Source organism: Zootoca vivipara, chromosome 13 (genome assembly GCF_965207765.1).
Source record: "Zootoca vivipara chromosome 13, rZooViv2.hap1.1, whole genome shotgun sequence".
Classification (NCBI taxonomy): domain Eukaryota; kingdom Metazoa; phylum Chordata; class Lepidosauria; order Squamata; family Lacertidae; genus Zootoca; species Zootoca vivipara.
This window is the reverse complement of record NC_142596.1, coordinates 51,812,244-51,830,359: the sequence shown is the minus strand read 5'-3', so window position 1 is coordinate 51,830,359 and position 18,116 is coordinate 51,812,244. Positions and strand designations below refer to the sequence as shown.

Sequence of the window (18,116 nt, the reverse complement as noted above, 5' to 3'; positions counted from 1 at the left end):
CTGCAGAACCCGGAATATTTTTTTTCACAAGAACTGGTGTAGAAGAAACCGTGGGAACGAATCCTTGCTTGACAAGGGGACGAATCCGGTTCCGGCATTGACTTCAGGGGGATCTGAGCAGCCTAAGTGCATGCAGGATTGTGGGCCAAGGAGAGTAGCCAGGGAACCTGATGGAGACACCAGGAGGGGAGGGGTGCAAAGGAACAGGAGGATCTGCATGCAGGTTGCAGGTGGAGCACCAATGTCCTTGCTGAAGGTACCCAAGGCTTTCTAGAATTCATGGGCATCTGCAGATGGGATGTTGCCACCCTGCAATGAACCACAAGCCCCAGATTCCCAGCTTTCCTTCCTTCCTTGCTTCTTTCTTTCTTTCCTTTTTAAAAAAGAGTACTGTATAGGCATCTTGCATTTTTAAAAAATGCACAGGACTATTCTTCATTTTGTGTGTGTGTGTGTGTGTGTGTGAGAGAGAGAGAGAGAGAGAGAAACTAGATTGCGCCCACTTTGTGTTTTGTTTTGTTTTCTTATTTATTGCATTCACATCACACCCTTTTCTCCAAGGAGCTCAAGGTAGCATATCAGGTTCCCCCAATCCTCATTTAATCTCAGTGAGAACAGGATGTTGGGCCATTGGCCTGATCCAGTGGGCTATTCTTATATTACACCCAATAGACTCTGCAGCCTGACACTGAGCTTGGCTGAGGCTGGGAAGAATTGCAGCAGAAACCTCATTATACATTTCATTTGCCTCCGCTGCTGAAGATGTATTTCAATGAGGGTCAGAACCAGGAGCAACTGAAGAATAGAGCCCTCCAAGGAAACCACCCAAGATGCTCCTGGAAGATGTCCTTCGCATCCACATGCCCTCTTAACACCATGTAGCTTTCCTGTATAAAAGCATACGTTGCTCAATAGGCACTGTGTTACAACTCCATTGTCAAATTTTGCAGGTGGAAGACAGAACAGCAGCAGGAATATAATACTGACAGCTCAATAGCAAGAACTGCCCCAGAGCGCTCAGAGAGAGCACAGCTGCCCTGATTAATTTATGGAGTTTTAGGGAAAGATAACAGAACATTACAGTGATGTTTGAAATGAAAAGGTCAGAAGGAGCTAATAGCTTGTCCAAGGCCCAAGACATCTTGGATTTAATGAAACTGTAATGAAAATAATTCTGGAATTTGAAATGGAACCTTTGCATGTTAAATATGAAATACCAGGGTAACAGAGGTGAAAGTAGATTGAGTCGCATTAGCTGGGGGCACGGGTCAAACCTGACGCAAGGAACCTCCATCGCAGGGAGGCAGACCGGAGTGCAGATTCGGGTGAACAGAGCAGGAAAAATAAGCTTGTGCTGCAGAAAGGGAGTCTGCATTGACCGAGTGGCCTAATGCAGCTTTGGCCAGGGGGGTGGGGTCCAGATGTCTGGGCCTACAGCAGCCACCAGACCCAGCATCCTATGGCCCTGCTGGCTGGGGGTGATGGGAATTGTAGTGCAAAGCACCCAGAGGGCACCAGGTTGGCAAAGTCTGGACTAATGAAATTTGCATTGTGGTATTTTGGGAGCTGTGCTGTGCCGTCCGTAGGACTAGAGGCCATGGGTGGACCTCCTGGTTTTTCGGCCTGCCTGAAATAGGGAAATTGGCAAACACACCCATAAAGCCGCAACATGCTGCTGCTGCCAATTTCATTTTATTTCTGTTCCTTTCTTCCTCTAAAGAGAGTCCTGGGCAGTGAACAATGATCAAGTACAGCAATTGTATGCAATATTTAATTAAAGCAAAACCACCATGCCCCCCCCCAGCAAAACTCAAATGTTAATGTTATACGGCATCACTATTAAGACCCAGGGCAAACTTCAGGTCCTCTCAGCCTGGGCAGACAAAAATGTCTTAATTGACCTCTAAAGCTTGACAGTGTGTGGAGCAATTGCATGCACCCACACCAAGGGAGGGCGTTCCACAGGGGGTGCTGACACCAAAAAGGCCCTGTCTCAAGCTGCCCCAGGCCAGGCCATGGGCGGGGCTTCCTCATCCCAGTATTGGGAAAGGGCCCCGAGAGCACTTCTGTACAGAGCCCTAAGTGGCTCAGGACCCTAGGACTGACACCTCCAATTGGGCCCAGTGGCTCACAGCCAGACAGTGCAGTGTTTTAAGAGCGGGTGACACATGATCCCATCTCCATGTAGAGGCACCTTACATCGGCTACACCTTGCCCCAGCAACTTCAGCGGCAGCCCAACATGGCTTGCAGCAGGCTGCATCCTGCTTAGTGAACCATCCATTGTGCCCGAGTCTCTGTTTGAATGATGGCGGGAATGGCATAACAGCTCTTTATTAAATCTACAAGCTTCAGCTCAGGCAGGGGGCCCTTCCAATTTTAGCAAAATCACCCCCCCACCGCACGCTATGCCCTTCTAAAAACAGTGCCTACAGGGGCCCCACTTTGCACTCCGTGTAATCCCCTCACTGGCCTGAGCTCAGTCACACACTAAAGTCCATTTGTGGAAGGCACACATGCCTTCATCCAATTTTCACCAAACCCCTTCCTTCAAGGAACTCCTATTTAACACAGACACACTGTTTGTTGTGATCCTGCGGCTCTATAGATTAAGCTGAGAGATGGTGTCTGACCCAATAATATTACTTTAAGCACGGTTGTCCCCCCCCACCCCGCAAACATTATTTTCACTGACTTAATAGGCCTTATTTATCTTTTATTGTATGTTCGTATATGGATATTGCATTAAACTGTGAGTTGCTCAAAGTGTATCAGTGCACATCGTTAGTTCAGCCCTTTACGAGCGTGTAACAGAATAATGAGCACAGTAATGAGTTCCTGGTCAGTTATTCCGTTCTGTTCTGCAGAGTATTTGGTCCCCACTCACTGCAATGTTCACACATCCAGCATCTGTTAAGAGGCACCTATATGAATGCAGCAAACTCTACAGAACCATCCCCTCGGCAGACATCCTGCCCAATGCATGGATTGCACAGGTGACCACTAGAGGCAGACCCAGCCACCCTTTCCACATGGAGGATAAATGCATGGAGGAATGAATCTCTGTGAAGGTGCAGAGGAAGGTTGAAATGAGATTCAGTTGTTTTAGCTGGCAGCACATGGCAAATCTAAGGCAGGGGCATTTCTGCTCTGACCAAGCTTATCTGCATTGAAAAGGGACTTGGTCCTAAATGATCTTCAGGGAAATATGCCATTCATTCAGCACCGGATGCCAACGGCTGTGTCTGCCTGCACCGCATGATCACGCACACGCAAAATATTTTCATGTACGCTTTGGGTTAAATGATAGTTAAAATTCTGCTCGCAGGCAAACCAAATTCTGCACCAAGAAAAGTTGAATCCTGCAGCAGGTCTATGTTATACAAGCTGAGTGAATTTGCCTGATTTCTCTTGCGGCACAGAATTGATTTTGTAATCATGGCCGTCTTACATACAGTATTTTATTCTTGTTTGGGAAATCCTGGGAAGGACAAAGAGCTAGCGCTAAAAGCCTGCTCCCCATCCAGGATTTTCCAGAGATGTCAAAAAATTATCCATGCATTTTCAAACTGATCTCTGCATCTTGCTTTTTTGCTTACAAAACCATCACCACCACCACCACCAAAATTTTATTATTCATATGCCACCAACCTTACTTCCAGAGAACAAACTACTCTGCTCTGTGCTTCTTTCATACACTTTTAAATATACTGGGTCTGGGGTACCAGCTGCCACCAGCTCCACTATGGGCTTCCTTAGAGTTCTCCCCTTCCAGCAGATCTAGGGAAATCGAGTCAGATCTACATTATAGGATTTTAGCAGCCAGCTTACTTACCCGCTTCCCCAACAAAGACTTCCACAGGAGTGCTGGCAGGGCTCTCCCCAACAATATTGTATGCTGTCACAACAACTTCGTATCTCTTGTACTTTTTCAGCTCTGGAAACATAAAACAATTGCGTTACAAACATATTTGATGTCCCACTTAAAAGTTCTCAGTATCCCAGAAGACAGGTGAATAAACGGAAAGGTATCAAATTGCTCTAATATTACTCTGATATTCTAGTTGGAGGAGGAGACATTCTTTTGCTTTCATATCAGTTTAAATCATTCCCCGCAAAGAATACTGGAAATGACAGTGTGGTGAAGATGCTGAGAATTCCCTTTTGGAGTTCCCTAGCTCATCTCACAAATTTGCAGTGTCCGGCATTTGGACCAAAACTCAGTGTTGAAGCTGAGAAACTGTTGAACTTCTCTTCCCCCCCCCACCAGAAATGGTCATTGCCTTGTGCAGTTTCTCTGCCCATAAATAACAGTGGGGGATTCTGAGAGGCTGTTTGCACATGGTTGAACCCTTTATCTTATGTTACATGCAGCAAGGGGGACCAAATCCTAGTCGTCCTTAAGATGCATCCACAGCAGAGAACATTAGCCATAGCAGAGGCCATTATGGCTCCTCCCCGGAGGCTTTGGGTCCAGAGGAACTGACAGAACGCAAGAAGCATGCTTGGAAATGCAAGAGTCTTGTGTGTGTGTGTGTGTGTGTGTGTGTGTGTGTGTGTGTGTGTGTGTAGACGTCCTTTCCCCCAGGCAATCACAGCTTGAATGCTGAGCCCACAAAACCGAGAAAAGATTTTGACATCACCAGCTTTGCCTTTGGCCACTGGGCCACCATTCCTGAGCTCAAACTCAGGAATGAGCATTGACAGGAAGGGGATGGCAGAAGGAAAATAGGAGGGAGACCACAGAGGAACGGGGAGCCCTGAGCACATTTAATAAGCAAGATTGTGGCAGAGAGGAGCAGCACATCCAGGTCCGTTCGGTCATAGAGACCTGCAGATACTTGCGGTGCCAGGATTTGCATATTCAAATCAGGCCACCCATCTTACAGAGGACACGGAGCATCTGGGGAGCCCACCAGCAAAATACTGCCAGGCAGCTGGACTGGAAATGTCACGAAATTGTGCAAGCATCGCTCTCAAGCTCTTTATTTGCATATCAGTTCCTCCACAACTGGCAAGTTACCCTTCAGCTTCGGCATTACTGAGAGTCGCAGCAAACTATTATCGTAGGGAACAGTTTCAGGAGTTCAATAATGAGCCCTTCTAATTTCAGATTTCCCGAATTATTTACCAGTATTCTGCCCACGTATCTGAGTCAGAGAGCAGTGTGTTGCCTGCCGGTTTCAGGTAGACAGACAGCTGATGGTATCTGATTTACTGCTTAGATTTTGCTGGCATAATAAATAAAACCATCTGATATATTATATGAAACAGACATTTTTACGGACTTTCAAACTCCTGCCAGTTCATACACGAGCATTTGTTTTGGGGTTTGTTTATTTTTTTGGTGTTGGAAGGGTGATAATATTTCCAAGTGCAAGAAAATGGGACTGAGGCATGCCACAAAATCACTGTGGACAGATTTCATGAAAATTCATGAGAGCTATTAGGAGACCCCCTATTCCCCTCCCAGAGTGACAATTCCCACAGTGGTTTAACAACCAGCTTCCCTAACAATGCTCATCACCTTTAACAAACTACAGCACCCAGAATCCTTGGGGGGGAGCATGGTTCTTTGAAGTGGTATCACAACACATTAAAAGTATGGTGTTAATATGGCCCTGGTATAAGGCCCTTAAAAGGTCCCCAGGATCTCGCCTCTTCCCCAGGATTTCAGCGCTCTCTTGCTCTCTCTCTCTCTCTCTCTCTCTCTCTCTCTCTCTCTCTCTCTCTCTCTCTCTCTCTGTACATCCACATGCACTTACGTGTTAATTCATACGTCGTTAATGCAGAGCTGCTGTTCACTGTCTTGAAGCTGCTTTGGGCTATTCAGGGTAAGCAAAGCAGAAAGTTGTTAAGAGGGCAAGGAAAATAGTTATTGCACATGATGTACAGCACAGGCAGCAGGAAATGATGCGGCGCGCGCAGAGACAGCTTTAAGCTTGAGGACTGCACCTTGACAGGCAATAAAAGCCACATCACTTTCTAGATAACGTGTCGAAAGATCATCAGTCACGAGGGCTTGCTCAGCCTCCTTGCCACAGAGAGAAATCAAACAAGCAGGCAATATGAGGAAGCGTAAGATGTCCTTAGAGTCGCGGAACAAACAGGCACCAGGCAAGGCTGCTCTAGGGCAGAAGGCCCCCTCCAGATCCTGCCAGGGCTGGAACACAGGGGATTTGTGCTAGAGACTGTGAACCAAGGAGACAGAAAGACACCCACCCCACCCCCCAAAATTCCATGTTATGCATTTACTTATTCACATTACTGTCTGCAACACCCTCAGAGAGTAGCGCCTCTGACGGCGTGGCAGGCGATGCTCTGACTGGCATGGCTCTGGGTCTCTCACTCCCCCCACCCTTTGCTCTTCTCTCCCAATCAATAAAGCCTTTAATTTGATGGAGCTCTGAACACCTGATTTACTATCGAGATAGCCACAACATGGAAACAGCAGAAAGCAGGAAGCAATAACTGAAGGTGGGAGAGGAAGGACAGCAGCCCCCCTGAGTGACCCCACTGGAGATACCATAAATCTACCAGCCAGTTAGCAGAGGGAGCTTCAGAGCAGGTGCCTGTCTTCCTCTTACCCCCCCCCCCCAGTAACCATTCTCAGCACTTGCCCATCTTGATGCAGATGCCAAACATTTCGGTGCCCCTTCTTAAGCCACTGGAGACTGAGCTGAATGGTAAATAATTGGACTGCATAAAGTGGGGGGGGGAAGGCACACATTGGCTGCTCACCTGTAAGCTCTGCTCGTAAAGCAGAAGGGTTTTTAATGACCTTGGACTCCAGTCCTGGGACTGTGCTTTCATACTCCAACTCCCGGTAATAAATGCGATATCCCAAGAGAAGACCGTTCAGACTCTCAGCATTTGGAGGCTGCAAAATGTCCCAGTGAAAAATAGGTTAGGTAAGATAAAGCTTGTGCCCAGTATTAGTCCACAAATGAGATTCAGCCTAAATGTTGGTTGTTAAAATAGTCATCCATGCAGACTTGCTTTAAGATGAAGTGGAGGTGCCCTGGTGCTAGCCCAAGATATTTCACCGCATGACCAAAAAGGAGCATCCCTTGCAAAGTTAAAAGGACATGAAAGAGACTATCCAGGACAGCACAAGCATCTCCAAGCAGTTGTTTGGGGAATGAGGCACAACAACATGCAAGGTGTCCTGTACCTAAAAGGCTGCTGGGACACAACCCACAGCCACAGTCTGGGAGGCAACTTGAGAATCCCATCCCATCATCCTTTGCAATACTGCGTATATGGGAGCCTCTCCACCTGAACAGTTTCACTAGTGGTTTGAGGTAGATGTTGAAAAACAAGGGGGACAAGATGGAGTCACATGAAGGCAATATATTTTGACCGGACCACATGGGATCCCAATGGCAAACTTCTTCAGGGAAAACCAATAGTCTCTTGTGAAATCGCCCCATCAGCTAGGAGCAGAACCACTGCAGAAGAGCCAAAGGTCACAGGCAGATCCAGGGCCATGCTCCCTGGAGGTAAAGGTTGCCACGTAGGGTTTATCTATGCCAACACAGGACATCAACCAGAGTGACAAAGGCAGTTTCCATCCCAAACCTGGGACGCAAGTCAAAAATGGATCCAGTTCATCTGAGACTTTACAGAGTTGTTAAGTCATGGCCCACTTGCCAACCTTGGCTAGGAATGTAAAGTTTGAAATTAGTGCATAATTTCACAAAGTCAAGGGGCTGAGGGGTGGCTTCGATAATAGAGGTCTTGCATTACTCCCTCACACAATATGCATTTAATGATGAAGTGTGCATGCACACGAAAGCTCATACCAATGACAAACTTAGTTGGTCTCTAAGGTGCTACTGGAAGGACCTTTTTTTATTTTGCTTCAACAAGGCTTCACCAGCCAAGGACAAGGGCCAAGCAAGCACTCATCAGTCCACATTTTCATCCAAGCTGATACTCTGGATGATGACTCTGCTTTGGACCTGGATCCCAAAGCAGAATCCAGGCCAGGAATTATCTCTGTGATTTTATCCTCAAAGTACTAAGCAGTACTATCATGTCATGCCACTGGGGCATCCAGCATCCCACATGGACAGAGGCTAAGCTGGGGTATTTCTTTTCTCACCCATGAAAACTCAGTTGAATGTTTGGGGATGAGCCACGTGCAGTCAGAAATGTCCTAAGTTTTCATCCACCTGAGCTCTAGATGCTGTCTTTGCTGCTATGTTCCTTGCAACTCTGTAGGTCATCAGGCGGATGAATGATCACCAACAAACAGGTAAGGGGGTTCTGTAGAGCTATTGCGTTAACAGCTTGTGTGTTCCAGGAACTCACAAAGATTACTGAGAGAGTAAACTGGATGCTCCCTTAGGGCCAACAGAAGACCATCTGGCTCCATTTAGTTTGAGGTGCGTGTGGACTATCTCAATCGAGCTTTTAACCACGTGAAGGAGGTTTGAAATAAGAGCAAGTCCAACCTCAACCAGGCTGAGAACCGCCAATGATAAAGAGGCACCAAGGAGTTCTTCCCCAAAGATCAACCTCATCCTGTCCAGTACAGAAAACTGGATCCAATGTATGAACTGCAGCAGCTGTTGGGCCTAACATACATTGAGGCAGACCCATGGTTGCCATGGTGCCTGCAAAATCCTGAGTTGCGCTGATTATGGAGACATCAGCATTTGTAACTGAAGCCTACCCAGAGATCCTCAACATCGCATCTGTCACCTTGGTAGTGGAGGCTGTGAAGCAGCAGGGCAATAGGTAGCTTATCAGAATCCCTCTTGTGGCTCAGTTGCTGTATCCGTGCTTCAACGTGGCTGCATCTTAGACAGGGAACTCATTAAAAGAGACATGTCACCCTTATGGATTACAGCAACTCCACCTTCCCAGTCACCGGTCCTGTACTGATGGATGTATTGGATCCACACATCAATTCCTTTCTTCATGCATGCACCTGCCTCATCTCCAAAATATATGCTTGGTGCAGTCAAGGTGGGCCAAGAATAGTCTCTTCCATTTCCACAACACATTAAGCTTGACTCCACTACAGACATGCATATATGAAGTAAAAGATTTGTATTCTTTACATTCCTATTTCCTCTAAGAACTGGGTCTATTATACTGCAGCCCCTGGAATAAAATAGCATGGTCTCATTTCAGACTCCCATAACTTCTTATCACTGAATATTGTATTTGCTCTCCTAATTCCAGGTTGGGGTTGATCTCGAGGCCTCAAGGACTCTTGCAAGTAACATATTTTGATACAGTCTTGTGTCATCTGCCTGAGGCCAACTTTTTGAACAGCCTGGGGGACCATCCGTAACATTTGGTTAATTAAAAATGTGAATAAGAATGAAGGCTGTTTACATAGGGCTGCCTTGATCAGAATCTACGTAGGGGAAATGCAGCCAGTTCAATTAACAAGTAGTTTTTGATAATCAAGTTTCTGATAATGAGGGCTCCACAACACCCCCCCCCCCAAATTTCTATTTTTCCTGTCCCTCGTAAAAGCCTCCTGATCCACATCAAGCCCGATTAAAAAGCAAGCAAGCAGGATTCCCTCTGGAGTCCAGATCTTATGTCAGAATCAGAAGCTATTTAGATACCTGGCACAAAGGGACCTAAGAGATAAATGGCAAGGGAAGCTCTTTCCTTTCTGCCTCCCTGATAATCATAATTCTGCCTTGGAAAAGGTACTTTGCTGAAAGGTCAGGGCATCCTGCTCTTATCCGACTTTCATGGCCAAAACCCAGCTTTTGATGGTAATGGATTATTTAGGATTTTCTGTCTATCTCTACGAGAGGCCCAGAGGATCTGCAGAGGCAGCTAAAAGTGATTATGAGTAGCAGCCAGCCAGGTCTGGAGGAGTGAGAAGGGCTATTTGTTTACACTGCAAAATTTGGACAAATTATTGGATCAAAACCAGAAATAGACTAGAACAAAGCACCCAAGTTAAATTTAACACTAAAGGGACTCTGAAATCACTCTTGAACTACAGAACCATCACCTCATTCTACAAAGATGTCTCAATTCATTCCAAGGTGGGTCAAAACAATGAGCTGAGAAGCTTAAAGCCTCAGACCTAATGTTGCTTCAGTACATTTCCAAACAGCATGTTAAAACATTGCCTTGTGCCGGGTAACCCATGATAACTGGTGTTTTGGCTGTGTTTCCTCAGCATTTAGCTAGTTTAAGCTTCTTTTACATTTTTTATCTGAAAACTACCTCGCGTCTAAATTGCTGAGCACCCAAATAACATAAGCGTGGTAATGACATGTAATTGCCTTCAGTTCTTTCGATGTGGCTCGAGTGCAACTATCCCATTACATTTTCATGAAATAAAAAGCACGTAATTATCTAAACTACCACCTATTTCACATGTATTATCCACCCGAAATCTATCAACAGGACCGGCCTCTATTCCTAACACGTGCCCTTTCGCGGCCCTCTGTCTGCATTTCCGTTTGTTCCATTATACGACTGACTGGGAGGTGAGTTCCTGATTGATGCCTACACACACCTCCTTGGGTGAAAACGTTCAACACACCTTGCATTTGTTCAGCATGTTGTAACTGAGAGTGTTATTGCTGCATGGAGAAGGTCTTCTGCGCAAGCTAAGCCACACCCTAAGAGACATCAGTGAGGCAGCAGAGACTGTTAACATAGATAGTGATGAATTGCAGGGAGACTCAACCGAAGTGTGTGGTCTCAGGGCATATTCTGGTGCATGTGCATGCAAGGTCGTGGCTGGGAGGGCATCTGGTGGCTGTGGGCTATCAGTCCTGCACCCTCCTCAGAAGGTCAGAGGTGTGCAACTTCCCCTTTGCCCCCACGAGTGACCGGAAAAAAGTAGGAATCCTTTGGACCGCCAGCTCTTGTGTATTTCCTAAGAGCCTGCTTTTTGTGCTCCCCTGGTCAAGAGACCCCCACCCCCAACTTTTATATGCTACTAACCTTCCACTGAACGAGGACAGAGGATGTGGTATGTGGGGTCACGGACACAGAATTTGGTGGTTCGCCTGGAACTAAATATGGAGATAAAAAGGAAACAAGCATGAAAGTGAGAAACAAGCAGAGAACGCATTCTGTTGCTGGAAGTTCTTCCTCGCCTGGCTTGCCACAGAGGCACTGCTGTGCTGCAAAGGAGCGAGTGGCGGCCTCCCTCCTGCCATTCCCCCGCCCCACCTGTGAGAGGCCCAGCTGCCTAAACCTGCTTTGAGCATCTATCCTACCTGTGCAGCAAATGCGCAGAATGTATCAGGGACAAAGCCGGGGAAGCTTATCAGGCGCTCCCAGCTCTCCACACTAAAATGCTCCACTAGCCGCAGCGGGTTTGCTCAGCAAAATAAATCCTCTGAGTTTGCTGAGGAGGTGAGCAGCTTTTACAGTTAATCATTTCTGTTGTATAGAGGCCAGTGGGGGCCCTGGGTTTTCCAAAACCCAACCCAAAGTGCTCTTTGGGAAGGATATATCTATCTATGTAGACATATATAATGGGAATGACCCCCAGAACATCAGCTGTGCTAGTCTGCTGCAGCAAAGAGAGAGAGAGAGATGAGACAAACTGTGGCAGCCTAAAGATAAGGCTGGGATTCAAAGGCCAGCTTTCAGCACATCCCAAGGCTTGCGGACACCTCTGGGGATTTCTGCCTCCTGATATGGAGCCACAGACCCTACCCCTGCCTTTGAAACTCCATTTACATCCAATTCCCAGGCAGGGAGAAACACCAGCCCAAAGGCTGCTTGGAAGCCCAAAGATAATTGTAGGGTCCTTTGCATTGCAGACCAGTTGGTTTATTTTCAAAGGAGCTCACCCTGATGTTGGTGAATTTATAACAGCCAGGCATTTTATGATCATCTCAGGTAAAACTAAGATTCTAGAGTTCTTGACAATATGCTCAGCCAGGGCTGATTCACTTAAACAACTTTTCCAACTTGGAATCAGCACACATTCCACTTTGCAGTTGATTTGCGTGTCCAGAGAACAGCTCACTAGATGCTCCCATGCATGCTGTTTTTCATGCGTTATGCTAAAAGGGGCTTCTTAAGCTATTATGCACTTTGTGCATCACTTATGAATGCTCTTAATGGAGAGTTTATGAATAACAGAGAGTTTTCAGAAGAGATGTTGAATGTACACTGCAGCCAATGCAGGTTTTAAAACAAAGGTGATCCAAAGTAGACTTGGCACATGAAAGCCACACAAACTGCAGTCACTCGTCTTTACAACTGCAGAGTTGCTGTCCAAGAGGAATAGTATCCTCCACATTGCAGCCACAATCCAGAAGCTCTTTGGACATGGGGGGTGGGATGCAATGGACACACCCCACTCAAGTTTCCTTCTATCTGTAAACCCATTCGCTCCTGAATTCCTCCTCCAAAACTATTTGAGCATCGCAAAAGTCCAAATGTGTGAAGCAGAGCACCCTCTTCCCTGCAAGCCCCCACTCCTGCTTTCCCCAGGAAAAAAGGGGGGTGGTGTTAATAAACAGGATTCATTAGCATGCTTTAGTGAGACACCCCCCACCCTCTGTTATGTCTTTTGCAGGGAGGGGTAGATAACAGCAGAGGTGCAGTGGGAACACATTTAGAGCTTGGTTTTATCCACGCTTTGCTTTTTCCAGGCACAGTCTACAATTGAAAGCTCCATGTCTGAGCACTTACCCCAACCTCCAATGCTTTGCCTGCAAAAACCCACTCTTTGAAGCTCAATCAGAGTGAACATCAATCTGCAGAAAACCTGAACTGAGTTTGCTTCAACTGTTCACTAAAGCTTAAGGAGGGGGAAAGCCTGGACATGGGGCACTGAAGTGCTAGACTCTGCCTGGAAGAGTGTGGATAAGCCTTCTGTCCTGGCATGAAGGGGGTTGGGACATGATCTGAAGTGCAGTCACAGATTTTGAGAGGAGTGAGCTCATGTTTTCCACCCAGCTCCATTCAATGCTTTCTGTAATACCTCTCTTCCCAATGCAATGCCGGAGAAAGATCTGAGCATGCATCTTCATCTCAGATCAAGATCTGTTCCCAATAACTCACCAGGAATCTCAAACACATGGACACACATACCCACCCAGGTCCTACTGACTGGGCCCAAGCATGCTATTGCCTGTGTTTTAGCAGGACAGCTTGCCAAAAGTAGTATCTGAAGCTCACTGGTTCAGCAATGTCGGTCGATTGAAGAAACCGTTGTGGTTTCACATGCGCTTATGGAGCCTCAGACTTCAGCCTGATTCTTTACAATGTGAGCATCTTGTCCCCCGAGAAAGACAAAGTTCCTGTTGGACCAGTGTACAGTACCTGTTTCTCTATTGACCTGCTAGATAGTTTATTAGTGTGCCTTTTGGCTCATGCACCTATCTGCTACCACCTTGTCTTACCTTCCTCAGTCTTACCATCAGGCAATTACTTTCCTTTAGCCTTCTGCCTGTCCATTGGGGATGTGGATGTGCCTCTGTACCCTAACCCTTGATACCTTAAAGACTGCCTTGAATAGGAAAGTTCACGTCTACATCAAACAACCGTACACATGCACTGAACAATTACTGTACTCCATTATTATTTTCCCATGTTGAACAAAAAGCACCTGAAACTCATCCGAGACACACACAAAAAAGGGGGGAGGGAGAGAAGCACTTTGCAATTGTAAATTGCTTTTTGCCTGTACAAACTAGCAGTCTAAAATGTTTGTGCTTGCTGGACATGCACACCCTCCTCTTTCTCTCTCTCTCTCGTTCAACCGTTTAGCACTTCTGCAGCCTGAAAGTGGATTTGGAGTGAAAACAATTGGAGAAAGTTCTCCAAACATAGGCTCAATTCTACATTCATTTTTAATGTTCCTTGTTAAATTATTCAATTTCAGGAAAGATAATGGTTCGTTAGCACAGAACCTGGAAGACAATCAAACGGGGTTTAAATCAGCAAGATTCATTATCTGAAGGCACTGCAGGGCAGTTCACTGTTGAGGAGGCTAAACTGTGCTACTGCTTCTGTCAATAGCACCCAAACGGTGAGTTGTAGCCCTAGGCATAATCCTGTCCCCTAATCCGGAGGTACAACGCTGGGACCGAATGCACTGGGGAATAATAGATCCCCTGGATTACTGTGAAAGAGAAACAGCTATGCTCAGTATCCAGCTGGGGTGCCCTTACCATCCTGCAGCGTTGTGACTGCTTCCGTCTCGGCACCAAAGTCGCTGTCTCCAATATCGTTGGTTGCTTTCAGGCGCAGCTTGTAGGAAGTAAATGGGTTGAGCCTGCAAAATGGGGAAAGGGTTAACAGAAGGTGGATCAATGCTTCTCTCTGGCTATCCACAGCTGCCTTGAGCAGCTCTCCCCACAACAAATATTGTAAGCGCAGCTTGTATTACCCAATTTGTCTCCCTTTTCCTGAAGCCACGCTATTGCACCATGTTAAACTGTGGAATTTGTTTCCCTAAGAAGCAGGGATGGCCACCAATTTGGAGGGCTTTACAAAGGGGTCTAGGCAAATTCATGGAGAGGGCTATCAATGGCTAACAGCCACGATGGCTGCATTCTATGTCAGAAGCAGCATGCCTTGGAATAATATCACTGCTGGCAATCCCAGGTGGGGAGAGCACCGCAGTCATACTCCAGTCCTTCTTGCCTTTGGGGCTTCTGTTTGACTGCTGTGTGGAAGAGAATGCTGGACTGGATGGGCCCCCTTTGGCCTGATCCAGCTGCAGCCAGGCTCTTCTGATCCAGTTCAGAGGCACAAGCTGAAACCCAAACACCCCCTTTGCAGGGTTCCTGTTTCTCAAGTGCTGCCCATGCAACTCAACATGACCTTTCTTTCATGGTGGTGGTCAAATAACACCTGCCCTTGCTCCACTTGCAGGAGACAACAGTGGATTAATTCAAGGGCAAGCAGAGCAAATGGAAGAACAGATGAACAGATGATGTGGGCTCCCAGCCACAAGCATCTTGGCTAATCTAGGAGACTGTGCTCCAGGAGTGCTGCTTTTTAATCGCGGTTGCGTTTCCAACTAATAGTGTTACTCAGCTTATTTAACACAGACAGTGACAGGGGATTCCCTGCAGGCTTTCTGTGTACTCGGTGACTTAAAGATATGCAAAGACTGACTTCCAGCTGAGGTGACTTCAGCAGAGTTCCCAGCATAGCTAGCGGGAGGCTCCCTTTGAGTCCCTAACAAAGTCTGCTCGGGTCCAGAGTCCCACGTAGTAGGCTTAGCTAATTAATCGGTTGAAGCCAGTTGCTGGGCTTGGTCCTGGAGGGCCAACGGGCAATGCAGATAAGATTACCAGGGACAGAATATTTAAACGTGGTGGGATAAAACACAGGCGTGATGGACAGTGTGCACGGAATTGCTCTGAGCAGTCCCCGCAGGGAAAATGCTCATAGGAACCTGGCGACACATTTGCCCCTCCTTGGATCTTGGTAAGAAGAAGAAGAAAAAGAAAAATGAAGACAGGAGAGTGGCTGCTATGCATATGCACGCTCTAAAGTTGCCGCGATCATGGAAATTGCAGAGGGAGAACAACCTGTGGGTCTGCAAGTTACATTTCTCCATTGGATTGAATGGGGAAGTGGGAAAGGGGCAACTGTCCTATTAGACCGCAGGATATAGCTGCTATTTGATCAATTCTTTCACAACAGGACAGGGGTCCCCAACCTTTTTTGGGCTAGTGGATATACGGAGAATATTGAGGAAGTGCTGTGTGTACCAAAAAAAAAAAAAGGTTGTGTGGCACAATCCAAAACTAATGAGAATATAGTCACTTCTGCTCCCCCTGGACAACCTCAGCCTTCCCCTGTAAGTCAGCTCTGTCCTGGTGGTCCTGCTTGTGGAAATCACACAATATTTACACACCCACACCCAATACATACACAATGAGGATGTTGTAGTCTAATAACAACAGGGAGCTTTCCCCAAGACCAGAAGAAAACATACAAATTGGTCATCTCTCCCTCCCCCCTCCCCCTCCCTCTCTCACACATATACGCTGCTGCTGTACACATACAGACCACAAACACACAAATACCACTCTCTCTTTCTCACTTACTCACGCACAAACATATCACACAGACTTCTCTCTCTCTGTCTCTGCCCAAGTGCATCTCTCCCACTTTGGGCTCGTCCATTCCACTTCTCCAAATGCAGTACAGTTCTTCATACATATACAAATATGGTTTTGGTTTTTTACCCTTGCCAAAACTATGTTTTGCATTAAACATGTAGTAAACAAATATCAGAATCTGCACACACAGAGAGAAACATGTCCATAACACAACATTCATTGCGCTGTATAAGAATATAAATTCATCAATATACAGTGGTGCCTCAACTTACGAATTTAATCCGTTCCGAAGGCACCTTTGTAGGTCAAAAAAATTGTAAGTCGAAAAGTGTCACTGGAAACGCGATTTCCCATAAAAATGCATTGGAGACTGAAAAATTTGTAAGTCGAAGCAACTCCATCTAAAAATTCTTAAGTCAAAAAAACCCTATCTAAAACTGCTGCAGTTTCCGTTCGGATGTCGAGAAATTCGTAAGTGTGCGGCCATTTGCCCCATTCGTAAGTCGAAAAATTCGGTTGTCGAGTCGTTCGTAAGTTGAGATACCACTGTAAGTTTATTGTTCTAGCCAAAAGCCATGACAAACCCACAACAACAGTACCAGTAAAACAATACAGGCAAGGCCTGGCACCTCAAGATTCTTGTCCCAATACAGTGGTACCTCTACTTACGAATTTAATGCGTTCTGAACGCACATTTGTAAGTTGAAAAAAATTGTAAGTCAAATCCCATAGGAATGCATTGGGAGAAAAAATTCATAAGTCGAAGCAACCCTATCTAAAAATTCGTAAGTAGAAAAAATCCTATCTAAACCGCATCCAAGATGGCGGACGGAGCTCCACTCGTAAGTAGAAACATTCGTAAGTAGAGTTATTCGTAAGTAGAGGTAACACTGTATAGGTTTTTTTGGGGGGGGCTGAGATGTCCTCCATCCCATAGAATTGGTACCTATGACTTCATGTAACAGCCCTGTAAGCACATCAGAATCAATGCTCAATAAACAGGCCACACCTTCCACCCCTGTGCCCTGCAGCCCTTTTTTCTGATGGTGAAAATTATTGCCCGACGAAGTTATTTCCTCACACTTGAACATTTTCAAACTGCAGTGAGCTAGTAGTTTCTAATTTGATGCCAAAGATCCACATCCCATTAGCCAGTTTCCTTTGCTGGTATGCCAATACGATATTCAAAAGAGCCTCATTTCCTTCATAGGGCCGTGTGTGTGTGTGTGTGTGTGTGTGTGTGTGTGTGTGTGTGTGTGTGTTATGAACAGCAAGTGGCAAGTCAAGTCTCCTTGTAGGTACAGGGTGGCTTCAGCAAGCAATCACTTCAAGAATTTTAATTCCAGCACAATCTAATGAAGGCTGGATAACGCAGTTTAAACAGGGCGATGTTATCTCTCTATTCCTCAGTATGGCCGTACAGATAAAATTGCCCTCATTTCATCTGAAAACAAGATAAGGAACTCACAGAGACAGAATCTCAATGCAGTAGAGGGGAATGAATATCAGCTATCGCTGCAAAAAAGGGACTTTGCAAAGGTCTGGGTTTTCCTGCATTGCTGATGGGCGGGGCAAGGAAAGGAGGAGGGAAAAAGCCAGCAGTTTGCCAATTACTGTATCTCATGTTAAAACAACTGGAAAACAATTTGTCTGGGTTTAAAATTCCACCCTCCCCTCTGATAAAGACTTTCCACATGGAGTCCAACTGAGAATGAGGGCTGCTCCCCCCCAAAAAAACAAGACTGGGGGGAGAACAGGGTGGATCTTTGCAGGCAGCCATCATGCTACCACACCCCCACCAAGGCAAAGCACAAATCTGCATGGAACTTGTTCACCTACATTGATTTGTCAGAATATTACAGCCATAGACTAGAATCAGGAGCACTTCCTTTAAGGCTGGGATGGGGGAGCAGTCTCGACTATTGTATTACACATTGCATATCTGCAGTCAACCTAAGGCTGAAGAAAAGCCAGGTCTCTGCACACCACTTAACACAGTGCCATAGAATCCAGCTTCTGTCCCCTTGACTGCATCCTGTTCAATGTGAACAGAAGAAAGCAGGATCAAAATGCTGGA

The 18,116-nt window shown here is 46.2% G+C and overlaps 1 protein-coding gene across 4 annotated transcripts in view; it reads right to left on the bottom strand.

The window, feature by feature from the left end:
• Positions 1 to 18,116, bottom strand: part of SDK1 (sidekick cell adhesion molecule 1) — a 574,710-nt gene that overhangs the window by 52,819 nt on the left and 503,775 nt on the right. For 2 of the 4 annotated variants that reach the window (XM_035130977.3, XM_035130978.3), the window contains exons 31-35: positions 14,132 to 14,235; positions 10,938 to 11,008; positions 6,741 to 6,879; positions 5,765 to 5,824; positions 3,835 to 3,936 (exon numbers count right to left, since the gene is read on the bottom strand). In XM_035130977.3, coding sequence (XP_034986868.2) covers positions 3,835 to 3,936; positions 5,765 to 5,824; positions 6,741 to 6,879; positions 10,938 to 11,008; positions 14,132 to 14,235 — 476 coding nt within the window. The remainder of the gene's footprint in view (positions 1 to 3,834; positions 3,937 to 5,764; positions 5,825 to 6,740; positions 6,880 to 10,937; positions 11,009 to 14,131; positions 14,236 to 18,116) is intronic. The other 2 variants (XM_035130979.3, XM_035130980.3) reach the window with 1 other exon arrangement.